Source organism: Mirounga angustirostris, unplaced genomic scaffold (genome assembly GCF_029215605.1).
Source record: "Mirounga angustirostris isolate CCGP_5_RB_7025 unplaced genomic scaffold, mMirAng1.0.hap1 SCAF_1, whole genome shotgun sequence".
In the NCBI taxonomy this organism is placed as follows: domain Eukaryota; kingdom Metazoa; phylum Chordata; class Mammalia; order Carnivora; family Phocidae; genus Mirounga; species Mirounga angustirostris.
Genome location: NW_026991709.1, coordinates 47,130,483 through 47,144,024, shown reverse-complemented (window position 1 = coordinate 47,144,024; position 13,542 = coordinate 47,130,483). Strand labels below are relative to the sequence as shown.

The 13,542-nt window shown below is 39.3% G+C and overlaps 1 protein-coding gene across 3 annotated transcripts in view; it reads right to left on the bottom strand.

The window, feature by feature from the left end:
• Window positions 1-13,217, bottom strand: part of TBC1D23 (TBC1 domain family member 23) — a 54,831-nt gene extending 41,614 nt beyond the window's left edge. For 2 of the 3 annotated variants that reach the window (XM_045902749.2, XM_045902750.2), the window contains exons 1-2: window positions 13,163-13,217; window positions 12,803-12,959 (exon numbers count right to left, since the gene is read on the bottom strand). In XM_045902749.2, coding sequence (XP_045758705.1) covers window positions 12,803-12,959; window positions 13,163-13,202 — 197 coding nt within the window. In that variant the 5' untranslated portion in view covers window positions 13,203-13,217. Of the gene's footprint in view, window positions 1-12,802; window positions 12,960-13,162 lie in introns of those variants that run through there. The other variant, XM_045902751.3, reaches the window with a different exon arrangement.
• Window positions 13,218-13,542: the final 325 nt, after the last annotated feature.

Genomic DNA, 13,542 nt, shown 5'->3' with positions numbered 1-13,542 from the left:
AATAGCAAGACCACCAAGGAACTGAGGATATAAAGGCTTTGAGGCAACGTATTACAGAGAAAATAATATAAAATTTAAAATCAGAAAATGTGACATCAGACTCTATACACTTAACAGCTCCATGACCTAGAATACAAACTTATTTTTCACCTATAAAATGGGGATAGTACTGGACAGTCCCAGTACCATGAATCAAGAGGTGAAAAGTATTCATACAGCATATGAATTATCTTCTGTTCTACCAGAGTATCCCTCCCACTCCTCTTTCTATTCCATTCCATCTTAATGCCTACAGCTTGCCTGAATCTGTCCTTTTCAAGTCTCTTTCTGGATAGACTCCATAGGCACTGAAGCCTTCACTGTAGTGTCAGACAGTAAGTTGTTCACATGAACCATTTATGGGTACACGTAACAGAAATCCTGAGACAAATGAGATAATAATAAAACACAGAAAAGAGAAATACATATGTGGAAACACTAAGTCACTCTTCATTTAGTTAAGAATAAATATTTAAAGGCAAAATTAGCACTCAATAAATGTTTTTTAAAGAAATAGAAAGCATTCGTACAAAATAATGAAATAGCCCTAGAATTAAGCAATTAGTAATCATTCCTAGCAACTTACTAGATAGTCTGTATGATTTCTCATAGCCTATTCAACTTCAGAATAACATTCTTGTCACCTCAGCAAATTGAGATAAATTTCTAACTTTAGGTAGGATGTCCTCTGAATGGGAAAAATTGTTTTAATTCATGAAGCCTTTCAGTCTACCAAGTAAACCAAATCAAACCAAATTCTTAAATTCTAATCCTTTTTGAAAGACCTAAATGTGAGACAGGAATCCATCAAAATCCTAGACGAGAATAGAGGCAGCAACCTCTTCAACCTTGGCCACAGCAACTGCTTCCTAGACACGTCTCCAAAGCCAAGGGAAACAAAAGCAAAAATGAACTACTGGGACTTCATCAAGATAAAAAGCTTCTGCACAACAAAGGAAACAGTCAACAAAACTAAAAGGCAACCTACAGAATGGGAGAATATATTTGCAAATAATATTTCAGATAAAAGGCTAGTATCCAAAATCTATAAAGAACTTATCAAACTCAACACCCAAAAAAACAAGGAATCCAGTCAAGAAATAGGCAGAAAATGGGGCGTCCGGGTGGCTCAGTCATTAAGCACCTGCCTTCGGCTCAGGTCGTGATCCCAGGGTCCTGCGACTGAGCCCCGCATCAGGCTCCCTGCTCCGCAGGAAGCCTGCTTCTCCCTCTCCCACTTCCCCTGCTTGTGTCCCCTCTCTCGCTGTGTCTCTCTCTCTCAAATAAATAAAATCTTAAAAAAACAACAAAAAAAAGAAATAGGCAGAAAACACCAACAGATGTTTCTCCAAAGAAGACATCCAAATGGCCAACAGACACCTTAAAGAAATGCTCTACATCACTTGGCATCAAGGAAATACAAATCAAAACCTCAATGAGATACCACCTCACACCAGTCAGAATGGTTAAAATTAACAAGACGGGGAACAACAAATGTTGGCGAGGATGTGGAGAAAGAGGAACCCTCTACACTGCTGGTGGGAATGCAAGCTGGTGCAGCCACTCTGGAAAACAGTATGGAGGTTCCTCAAAAAGTTAAAAATAGAGCTACCCTATGACCCAGGAATTATACTACTAGGTATTTACCCCAAAGATACAAAGGTAGTGATCCAAAGGGCACCCAACGTTCATAGCAGCAATGTCCACAATAGCCAGACTGTGGAAAGAGCAGAGATGTACATCAACAGATGAATAGATAAAGAAGATGTGGTGTATATATACATATATATACACACACAATGGAATATTACTCAGCCATCAGGAAGGATGGATACTTAGCATTTACATCGACATGGATGGAACCAGAGAGTATTTTGCTGAGCGAAGTAAGTCAATCAGAGAAAGACAATTATCATATGGTTTCACTCACATGTGGAATATAAGAAATAGTACAGAGGATCATAGGGGAAGGGAGGGAAAACTGAATGGGAAGAAATCAGAGAGGGAGAAAAACCATGAGAGACTCTCTACAGGAAACAAACTGAGGGTTGCTGGAGTGGTGGTGGGTCGGGGGATGGGGTAATTGGGTGATGGGCATTAAGGAAGGCACGTGATGTGATGAGCCCTGGGTGTTATACGCAAATGATGAATCACTGAACACTAGATCTGAAACTAATGATGTACTATTGTTGGCTAGTTGAATTTAAATTAAAAAAAATCTAATCCATTACAAAAAAAAAAAAAAAGACCACATGGGACCTAGAATATACGTTAATCACCTAAACTCCAAAGAGTACAGAGAAACTATAGACAAAAACCAATTACCAATTTTTTTCCAATTTTTAAAAATTAATGTTGTATCTTAAAGTGATTGGGGTCTAAGATATATTATTGTTTGATAAAAATAAAAATTTAAAAGCTGCACTATTAAGGAAATCAATAAAAGCCCAATAAAATATCCCTGCTATGTAAACATCTTAAACATGTTATTTTTACTGTATAGGATATTACTCAAACTTCTGAGTCTGCTAGCAGTATTAAACAGAGCCAAAAGATAAAATGGACTCAGAACTTACAGCATTCAAAAATATAAAGAACAATATAGCCTGTGGTTACTGTTCCCTCAAATATGTCCACATTTGCTTATTTAAAAAGGTCCTATACATGACCTACTCCCATTCAAAGTACTCTTTCCCCCTCCTTTTCCAGTTCAACTCCTTGCAAACAGTAATCACCACTCATCTCTACTTACTCTCTCCTCATTCACTCAAACCCTCCATCCTTTTCCTGAACTGCTCCAAAAAGTCATTAATCATCTATCTCAGTCCTTGTCCTCTTTACATATGCTGCAAAGTAAGATTCTCTTCTTAAAACACTCTCCTTAAGTTTCCGTTACTTTCCTTTTTAAAAAAAAAAAATATTTTATTTATTTATTTGATAGAGACACAGCGAGAGAGGGAACACAAGCAGGGGGAGTGGGAGAGGGAGAAGCAGGCTTCCCTCAGAGCAGGGAGCCCAATGCGGGGCTCGATCCCAGGACCCTGGGATCATGACCTGAGCCGAAGGCAGGCGCTCAACGACTGAGCCACCCAGATGCCCTCCGTTACTTTCCTATACCTCTCTTTAACCCTTGTTCTGAATTTTCTTTCCCTGCCAAAAGTACTCTTTTATTCAAACCTTCAATAAATATATATTGAGCACAACTACCTGCTAGCCACTGTGTGAGGTACTGGAGATCTAGCTGGCGGTTCCAAGTTTTATCTTGAGTCCTATTATCTGAAACCCACTCAAAAAAGTTGGGAACAGCTCCTTCTGAAGTGCAGTCTGTTTGGATTTGTCTGGAATGTGAATCACTATGAGCACAGATTAAACCATGACAGGCCAGCTTGCCTACATATATATTACATCCAGGCATAAGCCTCTGATCAATTACTTAAAACTCAAAAATGGGGCGCCTGGGTGGCTCAGTTGGTTAAGCGACTGCCTTCGGCTCAGGTCATGATCCTGGAGTCCCGGGATCAAGTCCCGCATCGGGCTCCCTGCTCGGCGGGGAGCCTGCTTCTCCCTCTGACCCTCCCCCCTCTCATGTGCTCTCTCTCTCTCTCATTCTCTCTGTCTCAAATAAATAAATAAAATCTTTAAAAAAAAAAAAAAAAAAAAAAAAACTCAAAAATGACCAGCTAACTAGTTCTAAGCACCAGCCCCAGATTGTGTAACAGTGTCAAGTTGCACATGTGAAGTTGTGGTTTCATGACTTACTTTGTGCCACCTTATTTCTGGTTATTTCTTAATGCCCAGGTCCTGACACATCAGCATCAAAAGCTTTGTCTGAACTTATTTTGCTACTATTGTTAGCAAACTGGTTACAAATTACTACCACACCAATACTCCTTAATTAGTTCCTGAATATTTTGTGTGATATTTGGTAGAAATGAAAATAAGACAACTTTGTTACACATTCACTCCTACAGTAGATATGGATGAAGTTCAATGACCATTATATGTACTGTGTAACTTATTTTTATTTTATTTATTTATATATTTTTAAAGTAAGCTCTATGCGGGGCTTGAACTCATGACCCCAAGATCAAGAGTCCCATTCTCTACCAACTGAGCCACCCAGGAGCCCATGTATAACTTATTTTTAAATACCAATCTCAAACCATAAAATAAAAAACCTAAGAAAGGGTTTTTATTTTTATTTATTTATTTATTTATTTATTTATTTATTTAGAGAGTGAGCAAGCTGGAGAGTGGGGTGGGGGAGGCAGAGGAAGAGGGAGAGAGAGAATCTCAAGCAGACTCCACACCCAATGTGGAGCCTGACGTGGGGCTCCATCTCACAAACCTGAAATCACGACCTGAGCCAAAATCAAGCATCAGACGCTTACCCAACTAAGCCACCCAGGTGCCCCTCAAACCATCAAAACTTTTTTTTTTTTTTAAGACTTTTTAAATTTATTTGACAGAGAAAGGGAGAGAGACAATGAGAGAGGGAACACAAGCAGGGGGAGTGAGAGAGGGAGAAGCAGGCTCCCTGCAAGCAGGGAGCCCGATGCGGGGCTTGATTCCAGGACCCTGGGATCATGACCTAAGTTGAAGGCAGACGCTTAACAACTGAGCCACCCAGGTGCCTCCATCAAAACTTTCTAACAGCAAACAGTATGAGACATATTAAGAAATGACCATGATACCTTACAGTCTATGAGAACAAAATATGGTAATTATGAAATCTTGATGTTATCTGGATTTTTGTCAGAAGCAGACACACTTATTACAGCATTTTAATAAGTTGTATATTTGAATGCCAAGAAAAAAAAATCCCATTCACTGGGTTTAGAAAAAAATTAGCGAAATTTTGTATCAGGATCAGATCCATAAAAGCAGCTTTGGGAGATTCCCTTACCAAATAATATAACCCTCTCCAGAATTTATATTTAAGCAGGATCTTGTGCCAAGTAAAGAAGGTGTAAATCTAGTCCTCTATGCTTGACAAGCCGAACATAGTAGCTACAGTATTTCAGCACTGTGCAAAAGGCAAAGGAGACAGAGATCATAGAACGCTGCTCTGTAAACTACTAAAATTAACTACAAATGGAACAGATGCTTTAAATCTTCAGACTTATTTTTGATCCATAATCCATGTAGATCAAATTGCACCAATGGTACCAATGGGGTGTGCCCCTTCTGCTAAGAAAAAACTCAGGAATTTTTGCCTAAGCAAAAGAAAAAAAAAAAGCAGCTTAAGCAGCTTCTCATAACTTTTACTCTATGTATAATGTTGCAATGCATTTGCCGTAAGCCTTTGCTTGCATAATGGAAGAATATTTTCTTTACTAATGGGAAGTTGACTTTAGAGAGTACTCCAAAGCCTTTCCTCTTTCATGCTTCCTCAAAATAAAAAATCCCTAATATACTGTTCTTTTCTATACATAAGAGGTGACTTTCCAGCGCTCCTTTTTTTGAATATTTATTTATTTATTTTTGAGAGAGAGAGAGTGCAGGTGTATGTGGGGGGGGGGGGGGTGAGAAACAGACTCACTGCTGAGCCCAGAACTCAATGGATGTGGGGCTCCATCTCAGAAACCTGAGATCATGACTTGAGCTGAAATCAAGAGCCAGGCGCTCAACCAACTGAGCCACCCAGGCACCCCGACTTTCCAGCACTTTCAAAGCACAAAGAAATGCACCAGGTTTCCCCCACCCCACCAAAGCAGTAGTTTATTTGGAAAAGAGAGTATGTCCTTTTCCCAAGGGAATGAATAGGATGAAAACACCACAAGTCAACATAAAACAGCACATTACTTATTTCTATCACAAATTTCAAACTTATCCAAGATGTAATGAGAAAAGAAACACTACCAATATTCCTTTCCTTGAAACCATCATTTTAGAAAATAAAGGAACACTACTACAAATGAGGTGACAACACTGCACATCTTTCCAAGGGTACTTTACCAATGGAGATTAGTATGGCAAAGAAATACACAATAGATTTTTTTTTTAACTTGCATTGCAATCATCAATGATAATTTGATTAAAGAGAATCTCATTTACCTTTCTGTCAGTGGTTAAACCTAAATAGAATCTACAATATAAAGCTCAAGAATTGCTAGTATTTAATTGCACAGCTTTATGAGATAAATACATTCTTCTATGGATCACTTTTATACTTCAAAACAAACATTAGAAACTCCTGAAAGGGGAAAGTAACCACAAGAGAGCTATTTTAAAACCAAGTTTCTTGGGGCACCTGGGTGGCTCAGTTGGTTGAGCATCTGCCTTCAGCTCAGATACTGATCCCAGGGTCCTGGGATCAAGCCCTGTGTCAGGCTTCCTGCTCAGCAGGGGAGGGGGGTCATCTGCTTCTCCCTCTCCCTCTGCACCTAACCCTCCCCCTTGTGTACTCCCTCTCTCTGAAATAATTAAATAAAATATTTAAAAAGAAAAAAAAAAGTTTCTTGTTTCTCCAATATCCCTGAATAAAACAACAGAAAAATGACTGAGCTGATGAAGTTACTAAACTGTATAATTACTTCTATTTTCTAATTAAATATCACTACTATGTTCTCACAGACTGTAAATAATAATTCTATTTTATATATGATATAGGTACATGTAATATAATTATATTACTTACATAACGTACTTAACATAATTATACAAATACATTTAAACACATAATATCAGATATGTACATATTATCTAAATGTGAATATATAAACATAATATCTCAAGATCAAAAACTAATCTATTTATTTTTGGCAAGGGTATAAGAATACATTATGAAAACTAAAGAGCTTTAAAGCTATAGTATATAATGCTCTGTATCACATCCCACCGTATCAATCATGAATTGTCCCTTTTTGTGTATATAAGACAATGTGGTACACAGCTTATGCATATCCTTACAGTTTTATAGGTGCCACAGATACATATGTTCAACAATGCATATGTTAGAATAGTGTGCCTTTCAAAACACAAGATTGAGTATAGACTAGCACATTTTAATTTTTATTTATTTTTAGTTTTTTTAAGTAGGCTCCACACTCAGCGTAGAGCCCAACACAGGGCTTGAACTCACAACCCTGAGATGAAGACCTGAGCTGATATCAAGAGTCAGACACCTAACTGACTGAGCCACCCAGGTGCCCCAGAACTAGCGTACTTTTAATTGGGTTCTCTCTAGGTGTCAAGTTTAAGTATATGTGAAATACATAATATATGCAATCAACTTTAGAAAGAATACAGGGCTGAAAGAGATAGAAGTTTAAGTCCCAGATTTTCCACTAACTGGGTTTGTCATCTGACAATCCTAAGCCTGTCTTCTCATCTCTAACCAGAAAACTACAATAATTCATAACTTCCCCTTCTCATAGAATTGTTGTAAAAGCCAAATGAGATAGTATATATGAGCATCACATAAGAGATAAAGCCCTATGCAAACATATAGTATTTTTCTTATATCCTGCTAAAATTATTAAATATCACCATAGCAACTAGTTTTATGTAACAACTGCTTTAAAGCAAGAAAAGCACACACTACAGCATTCCCACCCAACTATGAAATGCTATGTCAGCTTAAGGATAAGAAAAAACTTCTTTAACTCTCAAGAAAAAGAGAGGAAACTTGAAACAAATGATTTAATGATTTAATTACTGATCATTTTCTCAGCTCAGGTCAGAGGTTAGACAGACTCTTAAAAACAAATATACATGAAATTTCAGGAAATAGGCTTTTTTTTTAATTGGCTATTAACTTACTGCTCTTGCATTTCCACAAGACAATTTGTTCTTGTAAGCCTAACATGGGACTGATTTATTCTTCATTCAAAATTCTCAACATCTAAATAAGTTACTTCAAGCACTGTCCCCTTTCAAGCTATATAATCCTATTCAAGCAAGTGAAAACAATGCAACTTCTGGCTTCTGGTTTTAAATCTGTCTCAAATTTTCTCTAAAACACCACACAACAGCTTGAATATAACCAGTATTCAGTTAATGTCTGCTGAATGCTTTGCTAAACTCTGTTTTGCTTTTTGAGACATGAGGGAAGCCACTGTTTTTAGTTTATACCAAGTAGAATCCACATTTTAGCATAAGCAGCAGCAACGATTTGCAACAGATAGTTTCTCAATTCTGTTCAGAAGACACCTACTCATAAGTTAGCTGTGTATTGCAAAACACTTAACAGGGTGCTCCAGAATTACCTGACTTGCCTCTAAGATAGGGAGGGAATGCACCTGGACTCTTCACAGTAAGTACAAATAAAGGAAAATAAAGTAACTGAATACTTTTTTTTTGGCACGCAAAAACCAATTACTAACATCCACAGGAGCAAAATCCTAGAACTGAATTATTATTTAGGAATTACCTTTAAAAACAGGGACGCCTGGGTGGCTCAGTCAGTTAAGCGTCTGCCTTCAGCTCAGGTCATGATCCTGGAGTCCCTGGATCGAGTCCCGCATCGGGCTCCCTGCTGCTTGGGAGTCTGCTTCTCCCTCTGACCCTCCCCCCCATGTGCTCTCTCTCTCTCTCTCTCTCTCTCTCTCAAATAAAAATCTTTAAAAAAAAATAAATTGAATATTGAATATTGTACAAAAATTTTAAACTAAACTCAGGATACCAACCGTTGTTGTAAAATTAGTATCTATATAAAATATATTTTTTAAATTATGACTTTAGATGTTTAGGCCTTATGTCAGAAAGAACGCCTCAGAAAATGAGAAACTTTTGTTCAAATCCAAGGCTGACTGCTTCAATACCGAGAAGAGTAATTATCAATCTCTGAACTGTAAAAATTTAACATTTGTTTGATTTTTACAAACCAACAGCTTGTTTAAATTTAAATAATTTCAAACTTGCGGGCACCTGGCTGGCTCAGTCAGTAGCACATGAGACTCTTGATCTCAGGGTCATGAACTCAAGACCCATATTGGGAGTAGTTTACTTAATAGAAAAAAAATTTTTTTTAATAATAATTTCAAACTCGCTATAAACATTTTTTTTTTTAAGACTTTATTTATTTATTTGACAGAGAGAGAGCGAGAGCAGGAACACAAGCAGGGGGAGTGGGTGAGGGAGAAGCAGGCTTCCCGCTGAGCAGGGAGCCCAATGTGGGACGCGATCCCAGGACCCTGGGATCATGACCTGAGCCGAAGGCAGACGCTTAACGACTGAGCCACCCAGGCACCCTCGCTATAAACATTTTTAAAAGATTTCTCCACACCCTCTTTCAACATATGTGGCTTATGTGGCTGTGGTTTCAGAAAGTTAGAGAGCTATTTTCTGAAAAGGTGAGCATACAAGCATACGATTACACAGTTCACAAAAACAATGGAGTCAGAAAATGTATATGAAATGACAGGTTGGTATGTTATTGCACATGATTTTACAAAAGTCATTCAGACAATAAACATCTACTGAGCCACCTGCTATCAGCCGCTGCCCTTGAGAAGTTCACTATGTAAACAGCAATGATAAATCATGTAATCAGATAAATTACAGCATAATGTGTTAGAGGAAAAAATATAGCAGGTAATATATAGAGATAAATTCCTCTGGCCAACTCATTTTGAGCTATATACATCACCTAGAACCTTGCTAAAGAGTACGGTCCATGAACCAGCAGAATTGCCATCACCTATTAGCTAGTCAGTCAGAAATCTCAGGTCCCAAGCAAATCTAGTGAATCTACATTTTAACAAGATCCCCAGGTAATTCTAAAGCACATTTAAATTTTGAGAAGCACTGGCCTGGAACATAACTGAAAATATGCAAGCGTCATCTTGTACTTTTAAGATCTTTGGGCCCCATCCTGAGCCATTTTACAAATGTATACACAATTTTAACATGGTCAGCTACCTAGTTTCACAGATTAAGAACAAACTGGGAAATACCACTAACAAAGAAAGAAAACAGAAAAAAACTAACAAAAAGCAATCTCAAAAAGAGATGGTTGTATGGGGCCATTTAACATAGCAACAATCTACCCTTTCTGCCTAGATAGGTCACACTATAATACAGAAGTATAATAGTAATTGATATTCTTAAATGTGCCTCCTCTAACTAGACCACAAATTCCTTGAGGACAGGGACCTAGTTTTATTCGTACACACTTATATCTGTAAACTGAATGATCCTAAGTCACTGAGCTAAGTTCCAGTTAGGCAACGAGATATATAACACATTTCAGAAAAAGTTACAATAAAAATGTGACTTGGGGCGCCTGGGTAGCTTAGTCAGTTAAGCATGTGACGCTTGATTTCAGCTCAGGTCATTATCTCAGGGTCAAAAGATCAAGCCCAGCATGGAGCCTGCTTAAGATTCTCTCTCTCCCTCTCCCTCTGCCCCTCCACCACCACCACCACACACACTCTCTCTCCAAAAAAAAAAAAAAAAAAAAAAAAAAGTGACTTTTTTTTGGAAAGAGTAAACCCTGCCCATTCCATAACAATCCATTCACTAGTCTAAGAACAGAGGCTTTACCAAATCTATGGCTCCAAATCCAAATGTCTTCTCTGATTGTATTCAAACTCACTCCTAGGGGACACCCCGGAGTGGAGTAAGCAGAGAAAAAGGAGAAAGATTACATGAGAATGGAAGGAGAGCAGAAATCACGGAAATCCTCCATTCATGAAAATATAAACAACAAAAATTGAAAGTCACACAAAAGATACAACAACCCTAGAAGAGAACAAATGTTACTTTAACAACCATTAGCTCCATGTTCCTTGCCTCTGTGAATCAGGCTCATATTCACAATCCTCCTAAGAACTTCTCAAAGATGCTTTAACTCTAGAAACATTTCTCATGGCCTCCAATAAGCTGAACAGAGAAGGTTTATGATACAAAAATTCACACTTCCAAGACAGCAAATTTCATGAAGTTCTAGTCCTCACTCTCCAAATAATCATTAGTTTTCTTGCCTATGTCCATACTCACACAATTACTCCATTCAGAGGCCTTTCCCATCTGTTAATCTGAATGCACTATCCAATGTTAGCCACTAGCCATGTGTGGCTATTTAACACTTGAAATGTGGCTAGATCCAATTGAGATGTAGGATAAAGGTAAAATACATGTTGAATTTGAAGACTTTTTACCAAAAAAGATGTAAAATTATCTAATTGGTTTCTTTGTATAACAATGATATGTTGAAATAATATTCGGGATATAATAAAATAATTTCAACTGCTTTTTGTTTTAGTTTTTAATGTGGCTACTAAAAAATTTTAAATTATAGGGGCACCTGGCTGGCTCAGTTGGGGGAACATGTGACTTTTGATTTCAGGTTGTCAGTTTGAGCCCCAGGTTGGGTGTAGAGATTACTTAAAAATTAAAAAAAAAATAATAAAAAATCTTAAAAAGAAAATTTTAAATTACATATGTGGCCCACATTATACTTCTATTGGACAACACTAGTCTAAATCCTGTTGATTCTTCAAGGCCTAATTCAAACACCTCTGCTTCCATGAAGCTTTCTCCAATAACTGCAAATGAAGTGGCTTCTGCCCCCCCCACCCCACCCCCCGGAAATCCCGTAACACTCACTCACATTCCCAAAGAGCTGGATCAATTTTACCTTGTTACTTAGTGTAACTGTCACAGCTCCAATATAAGCAAATTGAGAAAAGAAACTACACGTAGGTCACCGGTAAGTTCTCCTCTTACACCTTGGAGAGTACATGCATGCACTAAGGTGATACTGGATGTCTGCTAATTGAAAGTTGAATTTCTCAGTTACTATATTATCTATCCCTTTCAATGATTTCCGTTTCTTTCTCAAGGATTAAAGTCCATGTCTAAAATGTCCTGTATAATTTTAGGCAAACAGCTTTATTACATGAGCTGTATACATGTCATGTGATGAAAAAGCAAATCTAAAACTATCTAATACATGTGGTCAATATACTTAAATATAAAAATTCAAAAAGCCTCTAAGGGTTTCATATTTTTTTATGATATTGCCCCTAAAAATATATTTTAAAGATCAACTATTTCAAAAGTAGGGGCCTTTCCCAAAGATTAACGACACTGGGTGACTAAAGTCCACCGAAAATTATTGGAGGTCCCTCCCCCCCCCCCCCCCACAACCCTGAGTGTAAGTCAGGTAAGCACGCAAAGGCTTGGGAGCAGCAAGAGCAATGTCCAGAAAGCATCCAAAGCTGTAAAGACTGAGCTGTGAGGAAAGTGGTCGGAAGAAAAAAGACGACTTGTGTGAGACGAATAGTGGGAACTGTTGAAATGCAAAACAAGAAATAAAAACTAGGATAAAAAATATCTCAACTCTGTGGGAGGGATCCTCCCTCGGTGTATCTCTCAACCTCTCAGGCAAAGGTTGCGGTGGTCATTTCAAGTGTCTCGTCTTCAAATGGTATTCTAGCGCCTCAGATCTATATCCACGCAACTTCCTTCCGAACCAACCTACTCTCACTCCCAGGGCCACATATTCCGGCCAAACCCAGCCCTGAAGCCACCCTCTCCAGCACGTTTTGGACCGGTGAACGAAACAGGAGGACCGAACTGAGGCCCAGGACCTGGACGACACCCCTCTCCCTTGGAGTCGGGCCTCAGCCCCTCTGGCTTGACGGAATTGGCTGAAAGGACCCGGCCGGCAGAGGGGGCGGGGCTGGGCAGTGGACTTTGTCCAGGACGGGTCTTCCCGTTCCACGCTGGCGCCTGCCAGTGCCTCAAGGACCGGCAGGATGGTGAGAAGGAAGAATATAGGGGCAATAAGAATCAGCCCTGGGCTTTCACTCACCAGCCGTCGCTGCTTGACGTTGGCCCTAGCAGAACCTCTTCTCCTTCCGCCATTGCTGTTGACGTCCACGTCACTTTGCCGAAAAGTGGACCCGGCGCCGGGACCGACTCGGAGACCCAATGTCGTAAAAGATTCTCGGAGGTCTGGGACTGAGCTTCTGGAGAGGAAAAGAAAGAGGGAGGAGGCAAGAGACGGGAGGAACGCAACGTCACGACATCCCCAGAGCAAAAGGCAGCTTGGGGGAGGAGACTTAGTCAAAGCTGTTGCCCTTTCAAAGACTACATGTCCCAGGATGCCCCGGGGACCCGGACGGAATGAGGGAGTAGGGAGAGTGGGCGGAGCTTGATGAGGGAGCGTGACCTGGTGAAAGGCCTTGTGAGCGTCGCTTTTTAGCGTCCATTTGGCTTCTTCATTACGTCTTGGCGTCCTTCTTAACAAAATCAGAATCGGGAGTCCTAACTAGGGGAGAGAGTTGGAGAGGGGGGAATTCCACAGGGAAGGTGAAGGTAGGAGTATAGCCACACTGTAGTCATTTCCTGCTGTAACAACTCGGTTTGCGGAAAGAGTTGGGTGTGAGAAAGGTCACGCCCACCCCTATTTGTGGGGCGCGGTCAAAAGTACAAATGGAGGCCGCATACTTTATGCCTGAATACTTGGAAGTTGTTTGAAGTTGAAGTTGTTTGAAAACAAGCGCTAAAAATAAAGGAAATATGCTCCAACCTCCCACCTTTATATGTATC